At 42.3% G+C, this 27,711-nt stretch overlaps 1 protein-coding gene across 12 annotated transcripts in view; it reads left to right on the top strand.

The window, feature by feature from the left end:
• TCF4 (transcription factor 4) overlaps positions 1-27,711 on the top strand; it is a 701,501-nt gene that overhangs the window by 280,002 nt on the left and 393,788 nt on the right. For all 12 annotated transcript variants that reach the window (XM_089690079.1, XM_089690075.1, XM_089690078.1 and 9 more), the window contains one exon: positions 21,009-21,041. In XM_089690079.1, coding sequence (XP_089546205.1) covers positions 21,009-21,041 — 33 coding nt within the window. The remainder of the gene's footprint in view (positions 1-21,008; positions 21,042-27,711) is intronic.

Below are 27,711 nucleotides of genomic sequence, written 5' to 3' on the forward strand. Positions count from 1 at the left end.
ATGGCATAGTGACTACGTGTCACAGAATGTGTGGGAATCTTCATAAAGTAAGTTTACAAACTTCAAGATCATTCAGAGTATTAGGAGTAGGCTGGAAATAATTTAAATATAATGTGAAAATAAACATCTGATTTAACATTTTAAGTATGGCTACGCTTCATGCAGCAAGTAGTGTATGCTCCTGAACTTGGCTTAGTATCAGGCCTTGTTCAACAGGGCCCAGACTCAGGGAACGGAGAAGCAGCACAGGAAGCATTCTGCTAAGATGGGAGAGCAGAAGGACAGAGGGATGAGCTCATCAGTCTGCTGCTTCTCTATTCACTGTCCAATCACAGGCTTGGAGGGCGAGGGGGGAACTAGACCTGTGGAGGTTACTAAATTGCAGCAGAGAAAAATCAGGTCTCCTCCCCCAGGGTGGGGTGGTTGCCTTTTTTTTGTACTCCTCCCTCACGATACAGGAATGTGCTGTGTGGCAGAGCTGTGCAAATATCAGGACTGAATAGACAGAAATACAAACCCTTTGGCAGGTAAAACAGCACCCTTATATATATTTATTTCAGGTACTTATATAGCGCCGTCAATGTACGCAGCGCTTTACATATATATTGTACATTCACATCTGTCCCTAACCCTCAAGGGGTGTACAATCTAAGGTCCCTAACTTACATTCATACATACACATACTAGGGACAATTTAGACAGGAGCCAATTCACCTACCAGCATGTCTTTGGAGTGTGGGAGGAAACTGGAGCACCTGGAGGAAACCCACACAGGCACAGGGAGAGCATGCAGTCTCCAGGCAGGAGGTGCTGTGGCTGGGATTCAAACCAACAATCCTAGTACTGCCAGGCGGAAGTGCTAACCATTTAGCCACTGTGCTGCCCATATCTAGCTCACCTGTGTATTTAGCTGTTTCAATGGGGGTGATTCACTTAGGCTGGCCATACACTATACAATTTTCTGCCCAATTTCCTTTGGATTTCTGTTCAACTATGTAGTGCAAGGGCCTGCCTAACTGGATACAATTGAAAGTGTTCTTTGGCTTTGACCTCATATTATATGGTTTTTGGAAAATCTAAAGCAAAAATCCCAAGAAAATAGTATAACGTATGGCCAGTTTTAGGCTGTTCATACACTACAATTTTTTTTACAATTTTCTGTCCAATTTCTGCCCAATTTCCTTTGGATTTCCGGTCAACTATGTAGTGCAAGGGCCTGCCAACTGGATACAATTGAAAGTGTTGTTTGGCTTTGACCTCATATTATATGGTTTTTGGAAAATCTAAAGCAAAAATCTCAAGAAAATAATATAACGTATGGCCAGCCATAGGCTGGCCATACATTATACAATTATCTTCCAATTTTCTGCCCAATTTCCTTTAGATTTACCTTCAACTGTGTAGTGCAAGGGCCTGCCTAATTGGATACAACTGAAAGTGTTGTTTAGGTTTGTCTTCCTATTATATGGTTTTTGGTAAATCTAAACCAAAAATCTCCAGATAATTGTATAATGTATGGCCAGCCTAAGGCTATCCATACACTATACAATTTTTTTTTTACAATTTTCTGTCCAATTTCTGCCCAATTTCCTTTGGATTTACCTTCAACTGTGTAGTGCAAGAGCCAGCCTAACTGGATACAATTGAAAGTGTTGTTTGGCTTTGACCTCATATTATGTTTTTTTGGTACATCTAAAGCAAAATTCTCAAGAAAATTGTATAATATATGACGAGCCTTAGGCTGGCCATACATTATACAATTGTCTTGAGATTTTTGCTTTAGATTTACCAAAATCCATATAATAGGAGGTCAAACCTAAACAACACTTTCAGTTGTATCCAATTAGGCAGGCCCTTGCACTACACAGTTGAAGGTAAATCTAAAGGAAATTGGGCAGAAAATTGGAAGATAATTGTATAATGTATGGCCAGCCTTACTCCTCGTTTTTCAGTCTGCCTAGATGGGGAAATGTTAAGACAGATCGTGGTTTTATGTATAAATCAGTTTTCTTTTTGCAGCCACCTTGCAGTTTACATGCCATGTAGCCATGTCGGTTGCTCAAGTGACTTTTATTGCACTTATTTATTTTTAGATGCCAGGATATATTAGTCCAAAACATATCCGTTTCCCAGCCAAAAATCCCCTTGCATCGATCCGTCTGGCTGTAGATTTAAAGGTTAGGTGTTTGTAAGGACCAAATAAATATGAAATAAATGCAAGTTGAGTCTGTAGCCAAACTCAATAATAGTGATGCATTTGCTGAATCTCCCTCTTCCGTCGTCGGGCCTGCCCTGATGCCATATGGTGCACCATGGAACATTTAGCTTGTCAGATATAATGGATTGTCCTGGAAGCAGATTTTTGCTTTGAGCAGTGGGTTCCATTGCTGCATTTCACTCTCCGCTCCAGGCTGCAAAATGAAGGATCGTGGTGGAAATGCAAAGGAAGGAGACGGCATTGATTCCCCTTAAGAGAGTGACCTATATGCCACAGAATTTTACCCACGTTAAGAAGCATTATCCATGTCATTGGCCGTGGTAGATGACATGTCAAAACCAGTTATCTTAGCCGGGACGCGCAGTCACAGATCGTTCTAGTTTCCTCATAATGTACTGTACCTGCAATTAGGTAGCAGATTTTTCTTTATCATGAAATGTGTATCTCTGCCGAGCCATTGAAGGCTGCCAAGTGTGACCAAAACATGTTTGACTGTGACATCTTCAAGCCACAACAATTTTTCAGCTCCGGCATTATTGTTCCGTTAACCTAGTGCTGCTGGCTTGAAGGTTACAGGTTCTTAGCAGCTGGATCTGTGCAAATGTTGAAGAATTCTGCAAAACACCAAATGAATTTTAATTTAAAGTATTTGTAGCTCCTTTACTAAAATGTCATAGAAACTTCGACATGTTAAAGCATACTGTAGACATTTAGTTGGCTAAAACCACTCTGTATCACGGACAAATGCCGTTTCTTTAAATGTAATACTTATTTTCACCATTTTGTCCTTTAGTGCTGGAGTGTTTAATTAAAATTAAAGGAGGTTCAGTCTGTAAAATGTTCTTCCAGAAGAGGTCTGAATTTGTGTTTGTTCTGTGACTCAGATCCTATATATGTATTCATTTTATATTGATCGCAAAATCAGCAATGTACAATTTCCATGCCATTTCAGTAATATTTATTGTCAATTTGCAATGTGCTCCTTTACATCAGGTGTCCCCATCAGAGTACCCCTTTACATCAGATATCCCCTTCAAAGTGCCCCCTCACATCAGGTGTCTCTATCAGAGTGCCCCCTTGCATTAGCTATCCCAATTACAGTGTCTTCATTCATTAGGTGTCCCCATCAGAATGCCCCCTTAAATCAATAATCCCCATCAGAGTGCCCTCTTACATCGAGTTGTCTGATCAAAGGTTCAGGTTCCCCCAGCAGAGTGTCCCTTTAAATCAGGTATCTCCATCATAATGCCTTCTTACATCATGTCCTGTCAGAGTATCCATTCAAATCAAGTTTCCTCATCAGAGTGCCTCTTTACTTCAGGTATCCCCATCAGAGTGCCCCCTTACATCAGGTATCCCCATCAGAGTGCCCCCTTACATCAGGTATCCCCATCAGAGTGCCCTCTTACCTCCGGTATTCCCATCAGAATGCCTCCTACATCAGGTGTTCTCATCATAGTGCCCCCGACATCAGGTATCCCCATCACAGTGCCCCCTTACGCCTGATATCCCCATCGGAGTGCCCCCATACATCAGGTGTCCTCATCAACGTGCCCCCTTACTTCATTTATCCCCATCAGAGTTGCCTGCTACATCAGGTCTCCCCCACCCTTACATTAGATATTCCTATCAGAGTGTACCCTTATATAGGGTGTTCCCATCAGAGCGACCACTTACATCAGGTGTCCCCATCAGAGTGACCACTTACATCAGGTGTCCCCATCAGAGTGACCACTTACATCAGGTGTCCCTATCAGAGTGCACCCTTATATAAGGTGTCACAATCAGAATGCCTCCTTACTTCAGGTCTCCATCAGAATGCCTCCTTACTTCAGGTCTCCATCAGAATGCCTCCTTACTTCAGGTCTCCATCAGAATGCCTCTTTACATCACAGCTCCATGAGCGTGCCCCCTTACCTCAGGTCCCCATCAGAGTGCCCCCTTACCTCAGGTCCCCATCAGAGTGCCCCCTTACCTCAGGTCCCCATCAGAGTGCCCCCTTACCTCAGGTCCCCATCAGAGTGCCCCCTTACCTCAGATCCCCATCAGAGTGCCCCCTTACCTCAGGTTCTCATCAGGGTGTCCCTGTACTGTACCTTTTTAGCACTAAACAGGCAGAGACATCCTCCCGTGATGCTGGGAGTGGGGCACACGTGGCTTCATTGGTTGGTAGGACACTGGCAGTCCTAACAACCAATGACTGCAGAAATTACAACCGTGGTAGAGATTATATAGGAGAGTATAAGATTTTAGTGATTGAGTTAACATATACTTTAACTTAGATTAATCATTAAAATCTAATTTATGACCCAACACATAATGTCATGTTAAAAGCTGTTTTATTCTTCTTAGAGTTGCAGCTTTAAAATAAGGTCTTGTTCACATGGGGCATAGGACAGCATACACCAGTGTGGGGGCCATGTTTACCCTCATGGGGTTGCACTGGTGTCCTGTGCATCTCTGTGGAAGAAGTCTCATTGATATCAGTTAGAATTTAGTGGCTGCATAGACACAGCCACTGCTCCCAATGTGACATCTCTGTGGGTCTATGTCCCCAAACTCACGCTGTTTACGGAGCCATGCACCCGCACGGTTGTCAGACTGGTAGCATGGTTTTGTCCATGTAACTGCTGTATCCCAATTGACATGAATAGGACTGCCTGCACTGGGATGCATGGAACACCTGTACATCCTTCTGCAGGTAAATCCGGCCCTCACACGGGTGTACAGTATAGTACGCCCTTTATAAAAGAATACTAAAAACTGGAGATCCTGCATGAAGGTTCACATTCAGGCACTTTCCTATTATAGGGTGCAGGGGCGGACTGACCATTTGGAAACTCGGGCACTGCCTGAGGGCCCGGGGTCAGTAGGGGGCCCCATGAGATGCCTCTGGTACCTTTTTCATAGGCTTTTTTGAGTTTGGGCAAGGACACAGGGGCCCCATGATCCCCTATTGCCTAGGGGCCCCATGAGTTGTCAGTCCACCCCTGATAGGGTGACAACTGTCTTCCAGTTGTGCTCCTTCATTGTGACTGAGACTGCAAGCAGCTATACGTAACATGTGCTATGACTCAGATCCTATATATGTATTCATTTTATATTGATCACAACATAAACATGTACAATTTCCATGACATTTCAGAAATATTTATTGTCAATTTTCAATGTGCCCCCTTACATCAGGTGTCCCCATCAGAGTGTCCCTTTACATCAGATATCCCCATCAGAGTGCCCCCTTGCATCAGATATCGCCATCAGAGTGCCCCCTTATATCAGTTATCCCCATCAGAGTGCCCCCTCACATCAGATATCCCCATCAGAGTGCCCCCTCACATCAGATATCCCTATCAAAGTGCTCCCTTACATCAGATATCCCCCATCAGAGTGCCCCCTTACATCAGATATCCCCCATCAGAGTGCCCCCTTATATCAGTTATCCCCATCAAAGTGCCTCCTTACATCAGCTGTAAATATCAGCAACATGTAGGTGACTCAGAAACAGAATGATTTTAGCTGCAACGAAGAACAAAACCACCTGATTGTAGTGCAGTCCTATTGACTTCAATTACATCAATGGGCAGGCTTAACATATGGTTCCGCCTGTCAAAGTCAACAAGCTGAATTAAAGAAGAATTCCAGGTATGGCATTTTTTACATAGTTGCATTGGCCCAGCTTGTAACAATCTAAGTATGTATGTGCCATCCCTGTGGGATCCCTCTGGAAGCTGGAGAGACCACTGAAATAGGCACCACTACTCCAGTGGCCACTACTGGATTCTGGGTCCAGGGCTGAGCGCCAACCCTGCTGCATTGTGAACATAGGAGGCACAGGCGCCATTAAAGTGATATTAAAGGTTTAATTTTTTTCTTAAATAACAAACACATCATACTTACCTGATGTCTGCAGTGGTTTTGCACACAGCAGCCCATATCCTCCTCTTCTCCGGTCCCCCAACGCTCTTGGCCCCTCCCTCCTGTCGGGTGCCCCCACAGCAAGCAGCTTGGGCTTTCAGTGGATGGTTGGGGGCAGTAAAATAGTGGCCGAATTACCTGTTTTTACTGCCTCTATGAATGAGGCCTAACTGTTCATTGGCAGTTGCATTTCATCTGCAGATGACCTTCTAAGCTGCTTAAAGCTAATTTTGTCTTCCCATTGACTTGTATGGGAAGAGAAGCAGTTCAATCAACACTGGCCCTAAGGAGTGAGAAATCCTACCAATGTTTTTGTGATGTGGCTTTCACATATAAAATAACATATGAAATAACACAAAAATCTATCTAAATAATGTGATAAATGAAAGAATATGTGAACTCAACATTTCAAATTCCTGCTATGTGCCTGCTGTACCATGTTCTTGTGTGAAAAATGATCCTGTTCCCTTTGTATTTCTTCCTTTGTGGGAAATCCCTGGTGTTCCTGCCAGTCCTCTGCTTTCCTATTAAAAACTGACCACAGTAGGCATGAGAGCAAAGCGTGGCCAGTTTTCTAGCTGTGCTGGGAACTCAGTCTGCTCTCCACCAATGATCAGACTTGTCCTGACATGTCTCATATTCACTGTGAAGATTAGTGTGTTGCTGTTTCTCCTCCCCCAGCTCTCTAAGCTCTCCATGCTGCTGAATGGGTTGTTTTTTCAAGGAGAGGGTTCACATATACTTTAAAGTGTTACTAAACCCAGTACCCTGCATTCACTATATCTGGTCTCCCAGGACCCTGCATTCACTATATCCGGTCTCCCCGGACCCTGCATTCACTATATCCGGTCTCCCCGGACCCTGCATTCACTATATCCGGTCTCCCCGGGCCCTGCATTCACTATATCTGGTCTCCCAGGACCCTGCATTCACTATATCTGGTCTCCCAGGACCCCGCATTCACTATATCTGGTCTCCCCGGACCCTGCATTCACTATATCTGGTCTTCCAGGACCCTGCATTCACTATATCTGGTCTCCCAGGACCCTGCATTCACTATATCTGGTCTCCCTGGACCCTGCATTCACTATATCTGGTCTCCCAGGACCCTGCATTCACTATATCTGCTCTCCCCGGACCCTGCATTCACTATATCTGGTCTCCCCGGGCCCTGCATTCACTATATCTGGTCTCCCAGGACTCTGGATTCTCTATATCTGGTCTCCCCGAACCCTGCATTCACTATATCTGGTCTCCCTGGGCCCTGCATTCGCTATATCTGGTCTCCCCGGACCCTGCATTCACTATATCTGGTCTCCCCGGACCCTGCATTCACTATATCCGGTTTCCCCGGGCCCTGCATTCACTATATCTGGTCTCCCCGGGCCCTGCATTCACTATATCTGGTCTCCCCGAACCCTGCATTCACTATATCTGGTCTCCCAGGACTCTGGATTCACTATATCTGGTCTCCCCGGACCCTGCATTCACTATATCTGGTCTCCCCGGGCCCTGCATTCACTATATCTGGTCTCCCCGGGCCCTGCATTCACTATATCTGGTCTCCCCGGACCCTGCATTCACTATATCCGGTCTCCCAGGACTCTGGATTCACTATATCTGGTCTCCCAGGACCCTGCATTCACTATATCAGGTCTCCCCGGACCCTGCATTCACTATATCTGGTCTTTCACACTACACACAATGCAATTATTTTAGAACAGAGGGCATGTGATCACTTATAAAAAAGGAGGAAAAAAGCATTTATAATGATTTTATATCTACACAGAAATATTTTGTCTTTCATTTCTATTTTAAACTGAATGGGTTGTTTTTTCAAGGAGAGGGTTCACTTTATACTTTAAAGTGTTACTAAACCCAGGACCCTGCACTCACTACATGTGGTCTCCCCGGACTCTGCATTCACTATATCTGGTCTCCCTGGACCCTGCATTCACTATATCTGGTCTCCCCGGACCCTGCATTCCCTATATCTGGTCTCCCAGGACCCTGCATTCACTATATCTGGTCTCCCCGGACCCTGCATTCACTATATTCGGTCTCTCCGGACCCTGAATTCACTATATCTGGTCTCCCCGGACCCTGCATTCACTATATCTGGTCTCCCCGGACCCTGCATTCACTATATCTGATCTCCCAGGACCCTGCATTCACTATATCTGGTCTCCCCGGACTCTGCATTCACTATATCCGGTCTCCCCAGACCCTGCATTCACTATATCTGGTCTCCCCGGACCCTGCATTCATTATATCTGGTCTCCCCGGACCCTGCATTCACTATATCTGGTCTCCCCGGACCCTGCATTCACTATATCTGGTCTCCCCGAACCCTACATTCACTATATCTGGTCTCCCACAGTACACATGGAAATGACATTATTTTAGTAACTATAAACTTCTAAATACCTTTTCTTATCAGCAGTCTTTTGACTTCTATCAGTGTTAAGCTGAGCACTGGTTAATCTTGTAGGGGGAGTTTTCAGTCTCCTCTGACTGTCCTATGAGGCTGCATTACCCCGACCCTCTGTCCAGACAGCGCCGATTTGCCCAGTGCCGATCGCATGCACCCCCCCCAAAAAAAAAGAAGCAAAACCTCTCTAGCAATACACACCAAACAGGGCATGTTCAGACTTGTCACTGCTGTTCTAACTATGGCAGGTGGGTTGGAGACAGCAAAAGAAGGGGAGGATCAGAGTCTCTGGACTGTGCTGATTGGCCATGTGCTTATCACATGCACCCTCCCCCTCCAAAAAGAAGCTCTCTAGCAATACACCCCAAACTGAGCATGTGCAGAGTGTCTCCTAGGGCTCTATACTATCAGCAGATGGATTGGGGACTGTGGATAAAAAGGAGGGTCAGAGAAGACAGGTTCAAACGGCCTTTTTACACAATGCGGAGGATTAACCCCTTAGGTTCCACAGTGAGTGTAACAAGCATGCTTTACTGCATATACAGTTGCAAGAAAAAGTATGTGAACCCCTTGGGATTACGTGGGGTTTTGCATGAATTGGGCATAAAATGTGCTCTGAACGTCATCTAAGTCACAACAATAGAAGAACACAGTCTGCTGAACATAATACTACACAAACGTTACATGTTGCCATGGTTTAATTGCACATAACATGTAAACATTCACATTGCAGGGAGGAAAAAGTATGTGAGGCCCTAGCTTAATGACTTCTCCCAGAGCTAATTGGAGCCAGGAGTGAGCCAACCTTGACTCCAATCAGTGTGATGATATGTATCGAATTGGATGTGTTGCTGACAGCTGTCCTGCCCTTAAAAAACACACACCTGTTTTAGGTTTACTGGTTTCAAGAAGCACTGTCTGATGTGAACCATGCCTCGCAGAAAAGAGCTCTCAGAAGACCTACAATCAAGAATTGTTGACTTGCATGAAGCTGGAAAGGGTTACAAAAGTATCTCCAAAAGCCTTGATGTTCATGTGTCCACGGTAAGACAGACTGTCTACAAATGGAGAAAGTTTAGCACTGTTGCTACTCTCCCTAGGCGTGGTCGTCCTGTAAAAATGACTGCAAGAGCACAGCGCAGAATGCTGCATGAGGTAAAGAAGAATCCCAGAGTGTCAGCTAAAGACCTACAGAAATCTCTGGCACATGCTAACATTTTTGTTGACACATCTACAATAAGGAAAACATTAAACAAGAATGGAGTACATGGGAGGACACCACGGAGGAAGCCATTGCTGTCCAAAAAGAATATTGCAGCACGTTTGAAGTTTGCAAAAGAGCACCTGGATGTTCCACAGCACTACTGGCAAAATATACTGTGGACAGATGAAACCAAGATTGAGTTGTTTGGGAAGAACACACAACACTATGTGTGGAGAAAAAAAGGCCCAGCACACCAACATCAAAACCTCATCCCCACTGTAAAACATGGCGGAGGGAGCATCATGGTTTGGGGCTGCTTTGCAGCCTCAGGGCTGGACGGATTGTTGTCATTGATGGGAAAATGAAATCCAGAGTTTATCAAGACATTTTGCAGGAAAACGTACGACCATCTGTCCGCCAACTGAAGCTCCGCAGAGGATGGGTGATGCAACAGGACAATGACCCAAAGCATACAAGTAATTCAACAAAATAATGGCTGCAACAGCACAGAATACGCCTTCTGGAGTGGCCCAGTCAGAGTCCTGACCTCAACCCGATTGAAATGTTGTTGTATGACCTTAAGAGAGCGATTCACACCAGACATCCCAAGAATATTGCTACACTGAAACAGTTTTGTGAAGAGGAGTGGTCCAAAATTACTCCAGATCGTTGTGCAGGTCTGATCTGCAACTACAGGAAATGTTTGGTTGAGGTTATTGCTGCCAAAGGAAGGTCAACCAGTTATTAAGTCCAAAGGTTCACATACTTTTTCCTCCCTGCACTGTGAATGTTTACATGTTACGTGCAATTAAACCATGGCAACATCTAATGTTTGTGTAGTATTATGTTCAGCAGACTGTGTTCTTCTATTGTTGTGACTTAGATGACGTTCAGAGCACATTTTATGCCCAATTCATGCAAAACTCCACATAATCCCAAGGGGTTCACATACTTTTTCTTGCAACTGTATACAGACTGACTGTACTGTTGTGGGTTTAGTAACAAGGTGATACTTTAAAAAAATGTAAACAAATTGTGAAAATAAAAAGTGTGAAAATAGTGTGTAGCAGTTAAATATCATATATACTATGCTTTAGTAAATTGCATTTTTAATGAGGCTAGAAAAAAAAAAAGATATGTGGTGTCGCCCATCCCGCACTTTAGATATCTGTTTGTATATTTCCTACTCGGGCTGAAAGGTTAGCGGCGGTGTGGGCTTCATTGCGTGTCCTGGAAATGCCCTGTAGCATTTGTATTAATTCACAATTCGTTTATGTATGAAAACTGTGTTTATTTAACAGCACTCTGTTAATATCAACAGGAAAAGACATTCCGTATCTAATTAGAATGTTGTTTACACATGTGGCTCCTTTATTTGGTGGATGTTTATTATTTGCTGAAACCTTTTACTTCCCCCTTGCATCTAACTACTGTGTATTGGGAGCCTGGATTAAAGGGAATCGCTCACAAAACAAAACACCTGTATGAGAAGCCTCAGACGGGAGCTGCTATTCTCTGACTTCTGAGATGCATTTTAGTTCCAGGGTAGAGGGATCTCTCGTACCTTCAGCTTTGGAGTCCTGGAAGAAATATGCAGTCCAGCTTTCTTAGAGAACACATTAGGCTTCTCGTTCCGTTAAACAGAGAAAAGTGACGGCAGATGAAAAGTGATGGACTGAGTGGTCCATCGAGTCTGCCCATTTTTGTTTTTTTTTTTTGTGTGTGTTTTTTTCATTTTTTATATTTTTGGTTTTTTTGTTTGTTTATTTGGGGTGGTTTTTTTGGGGTCTTAGGATGTATTCCCTTTAAAAAGAAACTATAATGGTTTGTGGTCAATGTTATTTTAATGTATCTTGGCATGTTTACTGAACAGTTCAATCAGTTTTTAATTATATGGATAATATTTTTATTTATGGTAGAAGGCAAGTCAGAACCTAAAGCCGGCCAGGAGAACACACAGTGACTATAGCCACTAACAATAATTGCATGAGCAATCCGACAGGCTTGTTGTAGCCAAGTTGATTGATCATATTGGGTACAATCAGCCTGCCCAGGGGCGGACTGAGCATTTGGAAACTCGGGCACTGCCCGAGGGCCCGGGGTCAGTATGGGGCCCCATGAGATGCCCCTGGTACCTTTTTCTTAGGCTTTTTTGAGTTTTGGCAAGGACACAGGGGCCCATGATCCCCTATTGCCCGGGGGCCCCATGAGTTGTCAGTCCGCCCCTGAGCCTGCCCATACATGGTTCGTATGTCCACCGGTCCCTGCTGAACTGGCCAAGATTTGAACCGTCTATGGCTGGCTTTACTAAGTTTAAATCTACTCCCACCCCCATTCTAAATCTATTATATCTACCTTGTGAAAGGAAAGTTGTCTATAACTATTCTTAACTAGTTGTCTTAACTATTCTGAAGTTGCTCCAGTCTGGCCACAAAATCAACTGTCAGCGGCAGCTGCAGTGTGGAAGAGGGACAGCCGACAACGGCTACCCACAGCAAGCCTATGGGTGAGTCATCGCCAAGGTTCTGCAGCCATTGTCGGCGATCCCTCCACTTCACTAAAGCCCCCGCTGGAGAGATCATGTGACCGGACTGGAGCAACTTCAGAATATGTAAGTATAGACATTAATGGCGCACCAAAATTAAAATTCTGCTGCCAAAACTGAAACCGAAAATTCAGAAAGCACTTGGCTGAAATCAAAAACCTCCCTAGCGGTCTGATTATGTCAGTATTTCTGTGCTCAAAGCGGTACATTTTTTTGCATGGAAATATGTCGTTTTTTTATTGTAGGCCTGTCATTTTTAGGAATAACTCACTGAAATCTGTCCGAACAAGAGTCTAGTAAACATCCCGGGTATGATAAAACTTGAAACACGAAATCATAAATTATAATTTAATAAATAATCATAAAAAATAGTAATATAATAATAATAAATTTAATTCAATAATATAATCAAACCAAAAACACTGAAATTTGAAATATAGCGCCAAGTTCACACATCGCTGAGCAAAGTCGCAAAATCGTTTTCAGTGTCTGATGATGAATTTCCCCCACCAATCATTATCACTCAATTCTGCAAGTGGTTCTGATTTACTATCGCTGTTCTCTAGCTGGTCTAAAACCGCTTTTGACCTAAAGGGACGCTTTTTGGACGCCATGGACGTTTCTCAGTTTCCAGGCAGAAAGAACAGTAAAAATGCAGGCAGGGCGCAGGACAAACCACTAGGGACAAAATGTATGTGAAATGGTTTGATACAGGAATGTTATACTATGTAATATTTGTTTATTAGAAAATGACAGTTTCTAAAATTTTTAAATTTGCCGCCGTACGTCCCAACGCTCGCAGGGACCAGAACCCAGAAGACGGATGCCATCTATGAGACGCGATATTGCATTGAAGTCACTCGAGGGTGCTTTTGCATGAAAGTCTATGAGATGCAATTTTGCATTGAAGTCATTAGGGGGCATTTTTTGCATTAAAGTAAATAGGGACTCAACTTTGCATGAAAGTCTATGAGACACGATTTTGCATTGAAGCCACTAGGGGGCACTTTTGCAAGAGAGTCTATGAGACGCGATTTTGCATTGAAGTCACTTGAGGGAGCTTTTGCATGAAAATCTATGAGACGCAATTTTGCATTGCAGTCAGTAGGGGGCATTTTTTGCATTAAAGTAAATAGGGCCGCAACTTTGCATGAAAGTCTATGAGACAGGATTTTGCATTGAATTCACTAGGGGCGCTTTTGCATGAAAGTCTATGACACGCAATTTTGCATTGCAGTCAGTAGGGGGCATTTTTTGCATTAAAGTAAATAGGGACGCAACTTTGCATGAAAGTCTATGAGACACGATTTTGCATTGAATTCACTAGGGGCGCTATTGCATGAAAGTCTATGACACGCAATTTTGCATTGCAGTCAGTAGGGGGCATTTTTTGCATTAAAGTAAATAGGGACGCAACTTTGCATGAAAGTCTATGAGACACGATTTTGCATTGAAGTCACTAGGGGCGCTTTTGCATGAAAGTCTATGAGACGCGATTTTGCATTGAAGTCACTAGGGGCGCTTTTGCATGAAAGTCTATGAGACACGATTTTTCATTGAAGTCACTAAGGGGCATTTTTTGCATTAAAGTAAATAGGGATGAAACTTTGCATGAAAGTCTATGAGACACGATTTTGCATTGAAGTCACTAGGGGCGCTTTTGCATGAAAGTCTATGAGACGCGATTTTGCATTGAAGTCACTAGGGGCGCTTTTGCATGAAAGTCTATGAGACACGATTTTGTATTGAAGTCACTAAGGGGCATTTTTTGCATTAAAGTAAATAGGGATGAAACTTTGCATGAAAATCTATGAGACGCGAGTTTGCTCGTAGTGGCACCATTATTGGCAGCTTTTTTTCTAAAATGTTAGATGTACACTCCTGCAGCAGGAACTACAAGAAGTGGTGTACAGTGCCAAAAAGCTCAGTAGAGCAGAGCAAATGGTTACAGTAAAAAACATTAGTGAATGACATGCAGGTTGAACATCTTCCATTGCAAGTATAGAGGGAGTTCAAAGGCTCTGAGACATTCACGCTTATCGGGATTCCAGCTGGTCGGAGGTTCTATTCGACAGCGGAGGAACTTGTGGGAAGCTTACTTTGAAATTGTATGAAGGCGGTGTTAGGAGTGGAGGAGTCTAGGTCTCGGAGGTGTTGTCCCGAAAGACTCCTGGAAAAGAAATGACCGGTACTGTGAATAGCAGCGGACATATTGGTTTGATGTATACATAGAAGTGAAAGAACACCAAGTACTGGGGGACTATACGAAGAGCTTGTAGGGTGTATGGACTCATATTGATAAGCAATGTTTTTGAACATTTTCGTACATTTTGGGTATATTCAGGGGACTGTCACTGTTTATATAGGGTGACCAGTAACTGTTTACATCTAATTTCGGATTGTTCATTTAAGCTTTGGAAACAAAACCTGGAAGCTGATTGGTTTTTATGCAGAGCTGCACCAGATTTTGCACTCTCCAGTTTTAGTAAATCTCTCGTGCTTGTGATCTGATCTCTCTTGCTAGTCAGTTCTGACAACAGCGGTAAAAGGAGCTTTCAGAAATCTCCTGGGATTGCTGAGCACCTGTTAGCTGTACTTGGTATATATGAAATGTTTATATGCGGTATTTCATGTTTACCTAAAAAAGAGTAAAACGTTTTATTTGTTTAATCGCAAAGAAACATGTTCTCTTTATTATTATTATACAGTATTTATAAAGCGCCAATAGTTCGCTCAGCGCTGTACATTACAAAGGGGGACAGAACATGTGACAGAACAATACCAATACAATGCAAAACATGAGGGGATCGAGGGTCCTGCTCTTTCGAGCTTACAATCTAGGAGGGAGGGGATAGTGGTACAGGAGGAGATAGCTGTGGGGGATGGAGTGGTAGGAAGAGTGGAGGAGGTCGGCAAGGGGGTGGGGTAGGCTTCCCTGAAGAGATGGGTTTTCAGGGTGCGCCTAAAGGAGAGGAGAGTAGGTGATAATCTGATGGGTTGGGGCAGGGAGTTCCAGAGGATAGGTGACACCCTGGAGAAGTCCTGGAGGCGGTCATGGGAGGAGGAGACCAGGGAACTAGAGAGAAGGAGGTCTTGTGAGGAGCGGAGTGTGCGTGCTGGGCGGTACTTGGATATTAGGTCAGTGATGTAGTTCGGGGCAGTATGGTGGACAGCTTTGTACGTCAGTGTTAGGATTTTGAATTTGATCCGTTGCGCAATCGGAAGCCAGTGGAGGGATTGGCAGAGGGGGGTGGAGGAGCTGGAGCGGTTGGAAAGGTGAATGAGTCTGGCAGCCATATTCAGGATCGACTGAAGCGGGGATAGCCATTACTTAGATGGTGAAAGGTGATGAAGAACCCATACATACCTATGTGCACTACCCTTGCTTTAATCAACCCCGGGAGCAAGCACACACACGTCATCACTATGTAATTTCCAATGCAACATTTGTTTGGAGCTTACACAGGACTAATGACCCTCCCCCACCCCCATGTGACAGCTCTCAGAGCTGGAAGTTGGCTGCTTGCCATTGTGGGAGAAACAGGGATGAGACACATGCTCATAAATACCCAGAAGAACCATATTTTTCACCAATGTATGATCAAGGAGTCTGGGAAGAATGTGGAAAGGATAAGGCCCTTAAGCCGGCCATAGATGGTTCAAATCTAGGCCAGTTAAGCAGGGATCAGCTGACATTCAGTCCTCTCTATGGGCAGGCTGATTGTACCCAAGTTAATCCATTGATCGACTTGGGTACAACCAGCGTATTGGCATTTTTGCATGCAATTATTGCCAACAACTATAGTCACTAGCAGTAATCACTGTCTTCTCTCACTGGAGGACGATTCCCACTGGGAGAACACAATAGCTTTGTGGGAGGAAAGAAAACACTGTCAGTGTTGATTGGGAATCAAGTGATTTTCTTTCCTGCAACCAAAATCACATCATCTATGGCCTGCCTTACACTCTCTGCTCTAAAGCATCTAGTTTCTTTGGTTTGAATTGGCAAACTGTAGGGTCACTTTAACCTGTTGCCGCCCGTGTAATACATATGTGCATCAGCAAAAGGTGGGTGACACCACACGTATGTGTCGCTCGGCAGCCAATGTTTCTGTCTTGAACAGCTATCATTCTGGACTAACAATGACGGCCAATCACAGTGGTCACATGATTGCCAATCTTTCCCATGCCCGTTCAGAACTTTTTAACCACTTCCTGACTGGCCATTGTATATAAACGGCCGGACGGTGGCACTGCAGGGTCGGGTGGCTGTATATAAACGGCCTCCCCGCACCCTGCTTGTGCGCGCTCCCTGGGAGCGCACAGCACCACGATCCGGTGCCTGCTGTGTCCTCCGGACACAGTGAAACACCGATCGTCGGACGGGACCTCTGTACGAGGTCCCGATCATGTGATCACTGATTGGCCAATCAGTGTTCACATGCAAAGTAGTAAGCAAGATGTCACTTGTGACATCATTGCTTACTACGTGTGAAATCTGTGAATGATCACAGAGATCACATGGTACAAGGCCATTCACAACAGCCTTGTACCATGTGACAAGCTGTGACCAATCACAGCTCACTCAGTACTTCTCAATGACTGCAAGAATGCAGCCAGAGAGAAAGAGAAATTATTGCTTTTACATCCTTTATGGGTGTAAAAGCAATCAGTGTAAAAAAAAAAAATCTTCATCACCCCCCACAAGTAGTACAGTGTCACCATGGTGACACTGTCCTGCTAGGGTGACAGTATGTAAAAAAAAAAATAAATAAATAAAAAATAATAATATAAAAAAAAAAAATAAAAATGTAAAAAAAATGTTTAAAAATTATAATTTTTGGTTATAAACTAATTTGGATTTTTTTTTAATTAAAAAGATAATGGAATACATTTTGGCCAAGATTTATGATGAAATATTTATTTGCAAAATTTTATAAAAAAACAAACACTTTTTTTTCTAAATTTTTGGACATTTTCATTTACATAGCGAAAAAAATAAAAATCCCAGCGGTGAATAATTACCACCAAAATAAAACTTTATCTGTCTCAAAAAAATGGTAAAAAATTCATTTGGGTGCAGTGTTGCATGACCGCGCAATTGTCATTCAAAATGTGATAGCGCTGAAAGTTGAAAATTGCCCTGGTCAGGAAGGGGGTAAAAGTGTCCGAACTGGAAGTGGTTAAAGGGATGCTGAGATCAGGCAGGAAGGGATTAAAGAGAATTTTGACAATATGGAATATGCTGTGCATTTATGTTGTACTTCCTCTGGGTGGTCCGAGAGTAATGAAGTCTATCTGTATATTGTGGTGTGCTACTTTAAGAAAATGTCTGTTGGTGCTTTACCATTATGAACATTCTTGCATGAAAATATTTATGCAGCAACGGTGTGAATCCAAACTAAGGTCTGTGTCAAAGGGCTTTGGACTTGACTCAACTAGGAGTAGCCATTCTCAACTAGGGTTCTGTGCTGCCCTATGGTTCCTCCAGATTGACCTTGTATCTGCTGGTGGCTGCATGGTTCCAGGTCCAACGCCACTTGGCAAAGCCAGCTGCAAGGCACCAGTAATCTTTTTACCTGTAAGTATTCTTCCCACTGAACACCAATATAAGGGGCATTTTTCCCAATGACCCCTAATTAGGTGGTTTTAGCATGGGTTCTCCAAGACTTGACATGTATTTCATTGGTACCTCCAGGATAAAAAGGTTGAGAGAGGCTACAGTAGATGGTGAAATTACAGGCTGTGTCTAGCAGGCTTGAGTCCACAGGTGTCAGACCAAGTGGTGACTCCTTACACAGTTATATTTTCTTATTTTCCTGGTATTAGCAACAGGAGATGCTGAGAGAAGAAACAGTCATCCCGTAGTGCGTATGACAGATATCTTAGTGATAAAACACCTCCGTGTTCACCATGCTCTGCAGAGACCACTTACTGGGGGCTGAACATGACTAAACATCACAATCTACGTATTCTTTCTGAACTAGTAACTTTTTAAAATAAAAACCTACATGGTAGTAATTTATGCATAAAGAAAAAGAGTTATTTATACATTCTAAGTCAGTTGAGGAAATAATAGAAATATATTATTTTATAACATTACAATAATATAAGATCAGTGACTGAGTTGCTGGTCCAATCTCGTGGTCATCCTGAAGCCTAAATGTTTGTGGCATTTAGGAGCTGTCCTGTAAAAGCAGACATACCTCCCCCTTTCCCCAAAAAAGTTTTTTTGGCAGAAGAAACTTCAAGTCTCTTCTGCCAAAAACTAATTTAGCTATCTGCTAGCTATTTTTTTTTAACTCCAGAAGTAGAGTAAAAGATACCAGTGGGGGGGATGGAACAGCAATGGGAACAGTCGATCTGTCATTGCTGGAAGACGGCAAAGTGTTAAGTTGGCAATAATGGCAAGTGCTCCTGGGGACCCAGGGCTGCCTAGTTCCACTTTATACCTGTCAGTGAAGAAATAAGAGGTCTGGCATTGCTGACCTCTCCCTTTGCAAATTCTAGTTAACTTGCTGTAATGCTCACCCTCGTGCATCGAGGGTCAATGACCTAGAAGTGTGCAGAACGGGATAGTCTGAGAAAGACAGAAGCCCTTATTATTATTATTATTATACAGTAGTTATAAAGCGCCAATAGTTCGCTCAGCGCTGTACATTACAAAGGGGGACAGAATATGTGACAGAACAATACCAATACAATGCAAAACATGAGGGGATTGAGGGCCCTGCTCTTTCAAGCTTACAATCTAGGAGGGAGGGGATGGTGGCACAGGAGGAGATAGCTGTGGGGGATGGAGTGGTAGGAAGAGTGGAGGAGGTCGGCAAGTTAGCAGGGGGTGGGGTAGGCTTCCCTGAAGAGATGGGTTTTCAGGGTGCGCCTAAAGGAGAGGAGAGTAGGTGATAATCTGATGGGTTGGGGCAGGGAGTTCCAGAGGATGGGTGACACCCTGGAGAAGTCCTGGAGGCGGGCATGGGAGGAGGAGACCAGGGAACTAGAGAGAATGAGGTCTTGTGAGGAGCGGAGTGTGCGTGTTGGGTGGTACTTGGATATTAGGTCAGTGATGCAGTTCGGGGCAGTATGGTGGACAGCTTTGTACGTCAGCGTTAGGATTTTGAATTTGATCCGTTGCGCAATCGTAAGCCAGTAGAGGGATTGGCAGAGAGGGGTGGCGGAGATGGAGCGGTTGGAAAGGTGAATGAGTCTGGCAGCCGTATTCAGGATCGACTGAAGCGGGGATAGCCAGCAGCTATCTGCATACTAGGCTAGGCAGCTAGCATTTTTCCGAGGGAGAGTTCAGGTCTTTAAAGAACAACAAAGAAATATACCCAGCTCACTTACCAGGCAGCCTGCAACAAACTGAATTGTCCTGTCTAACCGTTCATGTTAAAAGCAGGGGTTTTGTTTGGGCACATTTACATATATATGCGTAAGCTGCAGTGGCTTTACTGCAAATTTGGAGCACGTATATAATAATGGATAGATTAAGGGCAGGTATGCCTGGAGGGAGCCCATCCCTACTTAAAGGTATAGGAGTGCACTGGACACCCAGCAATAGTACAATGGAAGCCAAGTTTTCCTGTGTGTGTGCCCCATCACCAATTTATCAACGGCAAAAACAAATGGCATTCACCCCAATCTATATCTGGCCGTTGCAGGAAGGAGCACATGGAAGGGCGACGTATTTCAAACAACAACAAATAAAAACTCCCAGCTCACTTACCAGGCAGCCTGCAACAAACTGAATTACCCTGTCTAACAGTTTATGTTAAAACCAGGGGTTTCGTTTACACACATTTGCAAATACATGCATAAGCTGCAGGGTCACTTCACGGCACCTTAGTGTACTGCAGTCCTAACTCTAAATTTTGAGAGCCTCCAAAGTTGGAGCACATCTATAATAATGGATAGATTAAGGGCAGGTATGCCTGGAGGGAGCCCACCCCTCTTTAAAGGGATAGGGACGCACTGAACACCCAGCAATAGCACAATGGTAGCAATGGTATCCCCTCACCAGGTCTTCACAGACATGCTAAGGCATCTTCAGGTCATTTCTATTCCTCATTTATACCTTATTTTTTATTTTTTGCTCTTTTATGTTACACTTTTTTGTTTTTTGTGGGGGTTTTTTTTCAGTGTAAGCAATGCAGTGTAATTATATTTTAAGAAGCTTTAATTCTCAAATGTTTTGTGTTTTTTAGTCCTGTTTGTAGAAACCCATATCTTACACTGATTATAGCTAACAGGCCTGTGTACAAGTTCGATATATTTCTGCAATGGCATCCTACTGATTTTTCTCATGAAGCTTTTCCTTAACCGGATCTGAAAACCATGTACAGTTGCCTTTTGAATGGCAGAACCATACAATGAAGTAAGAATATGATTGGTGCAAAGTACATCATCACCACTCGCTGACTTCTGCTGTGCGGGGAATTGTGGGGATCTGATATACCTGTAAATACAGCATTCCAGCAGTCATTCTAGCAATATTTTAAAATGGATCAAGCCCAAGTGGTATACTAGCAATTCTCTGATCATCACATATACAGTATAGTGCATATCTGTATATACTATATATATATACTGTATATCGAAAGCTAAATCTTTTTTTTTTAAATTAGAGTATGGATTTTGTTTTTGTTTGCTATCTGTTTCTCATTAGTATGATTTTTCTTCACTCCCTCTCCTACAGATACAAGAGGAAGTGAAAGTTATTCTCCACAAAGTAAGTACAATTCTCAGCTGTCAATAGGACAGGTATCCCCAATTGGAAAATGTCCCCTTTGTTTTAATATCAGGCTGTAAATTTTGGATTTTTCATGGGTGGGAAGATTCCTGAGTTCCCAACTCCACCCACCTGACTGTGTCTGTTGTGAAAGTGTCTCACTATCTTGCTGGAGTTTTTTTTTTTTATATGGTAGAGGAGAGTCTGTGAGCCTGGAGGGTGTAGAATCAAGAACTCTAACATTGTGATTTTCCTGCTATAGTCCTGGAGATGTAAGAAGCTTGGAGGGGATTAAACTTGCCAGCACTGAGAGATCAGCTCGCGGTAAACTGCCCATTATATAGAAGTGAGGAGGATCATTCTTAGAATCACATTTTTCCTTTTGTATATACCAGGCTGCCAGCTCTCTGCCTTCCAGAGTCATCACTGCTCCTATGCGGTGCACCCCTTTTTGCTTTCATTAATAATTTGTAAGTCATTTACTAACCTCTGGAGAACATTGTCTCCATCCAGATACTCCATGCCAGATACGTGTTAATAAAATTTGTAGAGAATCTCATCCTTGGAAATCAGTGCTGGCACCAACATTGGATTTATGGTTCCCCCCGTTAATCCCTGAACATCTGCTGGTCCTGCAGATATATTTTTACTGGAGCCGCGTTGCTGGAAAAGAGAGTATCCCAATCAATTACTATGAAAATGTATTGAAATAAGTGAAAACAATATCTATCTATCTATCTATCTATCTATCTATCTATCTATCTATCTCCATTTATCTATCTATCTATCTATCTATCTATCTATGTATCTATCTATCTATCTATCTATCTATCTATCTATCTATCTATCTATCTCCATTTATCTATCTATCTATCTATCTCCATTTATCTATCTATCTATCTATCTATCTATCTATCTATCTATCTATCTATCTATCTATCTATCATTTATCTATCTATCTATCTATCTATCTATCTTGTATAATCTATCTATCTATCTATCTATCTATCTATCTATCTATCTATCATTTATCTATCTATCTATCTATCTATCTATCTATCTATCTATCTATCTGTCTATCTATCTATCTATCTATCTATCTATCTATCTACATTTATCTATCTATCTATCTATCTATCTATCTATCTATCTATCTATCTTGTATAATATATCTATCTATCTATCTATCTATCTATCTATCTATCTATCTATCTATCTATCTATCTATCTATCTATCTATTTATCTATCTATCTCTCCATTTATCTATCTATCTATCTATCTATCTATCTATCTATCTATCTATCTATCTATCTATCTCTCTATCTCTCTATACATCTATGTGTGCTGCTGATTACTTCATGTCTGTATGTCTATCAGTCTGTCAATGTGTCTATTTGGCTTTTTATCTATCTCTCTGTTTGCCTGTCTATCTCTGTGTTTCTTATGATTTATTGATTATAGTTTCAAATAATATTTCAAGGCATAAAAGAAAAAATTGATTGGATAAAACTAGAAGGTGATGAGCTTTCAAGAGCCGGGGCCCTCCTAACCCTCTTGAATTGAATTGAATTGAATTGTATTGTATCTGTACTGTCTCCCAGTTATATTGTAAAGTACCATTGATGATACATAAATCTAATAATAATACCTAAAAGCATTCAGAATTATTTGTAGTACAAATCACGATTGTTATTATTTTCATCTATTAAAGTGGATAATTAGCTGTTTTTTGTTTTGTTTTGGGTAGAGTAAGGTCTAGAGGGTTTCAATAATAAGACAGCAGGTGATGGAAAATAAAAAAATTGTACAGTTGTTACAAAACAATAAGTGCAGATAAGCCATCCAGTGGGGACAGATGCTCCAGTAACAACTGTCTAAGACAGGAACTTTCCTAAATTGTTGGGTTATACATACACTTTAAAGTAATTCTAAAGGAAGGATTTTTTTTAAAATAACAAACATGTTATACTTACCTGCTCTGTGTAGTGGTTTTGCATAGAGCAAAACCACTACACTCCCACCGGCACTCCTGGCTCCTCCCCCCTGCCGAGTGCCCCCAATAACAAACCTCTTGCTATGGAGGCACTTGAGCATGCTTGCTCCCAACCTTGTCCATTCACATAGAGCTCAGAACCACCCCCTGTTCTCTCCCCATTGGCTCACTGGCTGTGATTGACAGCAGCAGGAGCCAATGACTCCCTCTGCTGTGTGAGCCAATAAGGAGAGAGACACCCCGGAGAGTGGCTGCTCTCGTGCACATCACTGGATCGAGATGGGGCTCTGGTAAATGTTTTCGGGAGCTGGGGGAGAGCTGCACCCAGAAAGTTTTTTTTTTACCTTAATACATAGAATGCATTAAGATAAAAAATCTTGAGTCTTTAGAACCACTTGCAGAAATGTAATAAATTAAAGGGTGCAGATTTGAGACGCCTAACAAAACAAGGGCAGAGACATAATAAAGTGATTATAATTGAGAGCTGTCTATGCACTAGTAGATTTTCATATGAAAATTCTTTGTACATTCGATGAGTGGACAGAGTTCAAAATAATTCAACATTTGCTTTTTTGGAATGAATGTAAATTCCTGAACCAAAACAACTTTCACTTGTAGAAACTCTTTTGAGAAAACGTTTCCATCTCGTTCCTTTGAATATATTCTCATCACTGTGATCAAAAATAAACATTAAGTTGACCCCACTAACAATTAGAAAATTGAACAAATGTTCTTAAAGGGAAAGAAAATTAAAAAGTTGAACCCAGCTTAAAGTAGAACTATAGGCAAAACTTCTTTTATTTTTTCATTTTGGATAGAGCAAGGGTGGGTTGTAACCCCTGACAGTTTTTTTTCACCATCTGTGTTCCATAGGAGAGATTTCCCTTCACTTCCTGTCTCATAGCCAAACGTGAAGTGAGAGGAAATACCTGCAAATGAAGGGGATTCCTTGGGGACCCCTAGGTCACCAGGACTAATGTCCTTTATTGAAAGATTTCCCCTTACTTTTCTGGGGACAACCCAAAATTTGATATCTTCTTTTGCTTTTACTTTCAATGATAATGGTAAACAGGACAAACAGAGAGGGTGAATCTCCATAAATGAGGGCACTGACAGCAATAAAAACTTGACTGGGGTTCTGATCCCTCTCCAGTCCATTCAAAGCAAAACAAAATGTTTTGCCCTTAGTTATACTTTAAGAGTACCTGCACAACATTTCCTCATCTTTTCATGGGAAAAATTTTAAGTAGTAGTGAAGTCAATTGTTCTGTGTGTACTTTTTTTGTAACCAAAGGGAGTTCTGGGAAAACAAAACTTAAATTCTTTTCAAGTGCTAGGGAAAAATAAGAAAAATCTTCCATTGGCTCCACTGTTGGCATCTGGTAAGTGCTGTAAGCATTTGTATGTAGCAGTGTAGTATACAAGCAAAGCAAAAGGCCATGCAAATGTTTCCACCAAGTACTGAGAATATTGTGCAATTCCACAGTCTAGAGGCGGCCATACATGGATCAAAGTTCAGCCTGTTCAGCAGGGACCAACCGAGTTTCCATCCATGCATGGACAGGCTGGTTGTACAGAAGTTCTTCTACTGATCAACTTCTATACAACCATCCTGTTGGGTTTTTGCCGTAGCCGGCACCACTGATCAGGGAATTCTGACAGCAAGGAAGTCTCCCCACTGTCAGACTACAATGGGGGCTGATTTACTAAAACTAGAGAGTGCAAAATCTGCTTCCAGGAATTTTTTTTTTGGCAATGCTTAACCCCCCTGGTGGTATTCATGAGTGTAGCTCGGGGTAAAGTTTCAGTACCAAATGCGGTAACCCCGAGCTACACTCGGGCTTACCATGCGGCACTGCTCCGGGATCCCTTGATCACTTACCTTGTCCTGCGCTCCCGCGATGTCCCTCCTGCAGTGTCCCCTGTAATGTACTCTGGCAGATGCCGGCATCTGTCATCTGGGTTCCGTCCCCTGCGAGCGTTGGGGCGTACGGGGGACGGAACGGCGGGAAATTTGAAAATGACATATTGTGACATTCACTCAATAAACTAAAATCACATAGTATAACATTACTGTATCAAACCATTTCACATACATTTTGTCCCGAGTGCTTTGTCCTGCGCCCTGCCTGCATTTTTACTGTTCTTTCTGCCTGGAAACTGAGAAACGTCCATGGCGTCCAAAAAGCGTCCCTTTAGGTCAAAATCGGTTTTAGACCGGCTAGAGAACAGCGATAGTAAATCAGAACCACTTGCAGAATTGAGTGATAATGATTCGTGGGGAAATTCGTCATCAGACACTGAAAACGATTTTGCGACTTTGCTCAGTGATGTGCGAACTTGGCGCTATATTTCAAATTTATTATTATTATATTATTATTTTTTATGATTATTTATTAAATTATAATTTATGATTTCGTGTTTCAAATTTTATCCTACCAGGGATGTTTACTAGACTCTTGTTCGGACAGATTTCAGGGAGTTATTCCTAAAAATTACAGGCCTACAATAAAAAAATTACATATTTCCATGCAAAAAAATGTACCGCTTTGAGCACAGAAATATGGACATAATCAGACCGAACAAGCTGAAGTTAGACGCTGATTGGCTACCATGCACAGCTGCACCAAATTTTGCACTCTTTCGAAAATCTTTTCTAAGAATTTTTGTTTGAATTTCGCACCATTAGTGGGCCACAGCAAGAATCGATTTTCGAGCGACTATTGAATTTGAGCGATTGGGCATGTTGGAAATTTTTTGAAAAATGAATGAATTTCTAATCAATGATGGGAGAATCGTGGAAGAAATGTAACTGAAAAAGAAATAAGCATGAGCTGTGACCTGGAAAGAAAAGAAAATTTTTGGCCATGAAAATTCTTTTCTGTAGCAACATGAAGTGAAATTAAAGGCTTGGTTGGTTAAATTTCGAAATCAATGGTGGCACCATAGGATTACAAAATGCACAACATTTCTGATTTTTTAATGAAAATTAGTTTGGAATTCGACCCATGTATGGCCTGCATTAGTAAATCAACCCCAATGACTCAGTGAAGAGGAATTGGGTCAGTTTTGTCCTCCAACCTACTGGCTGAACGACAAAAAAAAAATACATAATGTATGGCCTGCCTAAAAACATGCAGTAAATTAGCTTGATGGGCATGGAAATATAAGATTCTTAGTGGGCAGAAACCAATGCGATTTGTTGTGTTTACTGTAATGGGCTCAGTAGCATGTCGGCACTTTACAAATACATTTTATAACATATTGTTTTCCCATCTGTCAGTATCTCTGGTGGGACTGATAGGTAGGGCCCACTGCTGCAATATATGATAATCTATTCTGCGGTAGTGTTATTGGTTTAGAATGGCATAGGTATCCGTGGCGCAGATGCCTCTTAAAGGAGAACTACTTTTTATTTATGAATTTATTCTTAGATACATGTACTTAAAGCAGTATTAAACCAAAAAACAAACATTTATATTGCAGCTTACCAATTTATAGGTGTGCTGGCTGCATTCATTTTTCTTTTTAGGCTTTCTTCCTTCTATTCCATCTGGTGTTCGGGCCAGTAAGTCTGTTGTGTTTCAAAAGAAGCTCTGTATCAGTTACAGAGATGAGACAAACCATTTACCACTGGCAGGGGTGCTTACAATGATCAGCTTTTATTTATTTATGTAAAACCTTTATCCCAAAAGGAGCCAAAACTGTTTGTTGTAACGGCTTAAAATGTGTGGGCTGGAGTATGGCTTCAATTTGTTAGTGTATTTAAAGTTGCTAGTCCATCTAACACTCCCCTCCCCTCAGACTGACAATGCTGCTATCCAAAGGTATCCCCTGTGCTCAGTTATTAAGAGTGGGGGGCGCTCTAATACAGGAGGTGTGTAACTGACCAGATCACAAGGTGAAAACAGAGGGGAAAAAAGCCTTAAAAGAGAAAACTACTGCAGCCACTACATCTAATGATTGGTAACCTGCAATATATTACGTTTGGTTTTGGGTTTAATACCACTTTAATGTTTACATCCCATCAACCTCTAATGCAGCCTTTTTCAGCTAGGGACCTATGGAAAAACTTGGGTTCCTCCAGAGGTTGCTAGGGGTTCCTTGAGCAGTGATGGATTGATCTCCAAAATCACTGGAATGGGACCAGTGGAGCTTCTCTGGTTTCTCAGGTAAGTACTGTAACAACTGATGCCAGTGATCATGTTCACTCTATAAGATTCTTCCCACTGACCAATGTAAAGGGCATTGTTCCCACTGGCCCCCAATGATATATGAGGGGCCCAGCACTCTCCACCATTGAAATGGGCTTTTTTCTCACAAACCACCATTCTTCTCACCAGTGCAAGGAATCCCTTCTCTCAGGTGTTGTGTAGCTAATGTACCATGAGCTGTAGAGATCATTTTTAGCAGGGATTCCCTGGGATCCGAATATTACTTTTAGGGTTCCTCCATAGTAAAGCAACAAAGACAAGTGCTTCATTATATTAATAGTCTTTTTCCTCTGTACAGTTTGTAATGTTAATGTAGAGGGTAGCAGCCATTTGATTCTCTTTTCTTTCTACCAATTAAATCAATTGACTCTCTGCAGTTGTAACAGTAGGTATGCACCAAAGCCAAGAGTAATAGAAGAGTAAAAGACATTCCCCTACTCTAATTTTATTGATGCCAACTGT

This window comes from Staurois parvus, unplaced genomic scaffold, assembly GCF_062004578.1.
Source record: "Staurois parvus isolate SC_StPar_1 unplaced genomic scaffold, SC_StPar_1.0 ptg000513l, whole genome shotgun sequence".
NCBI lineage: Eukaryota > Metazoa > Chordata > Amphibia > Anura > Ranidae > Staurois > Staurois parvus.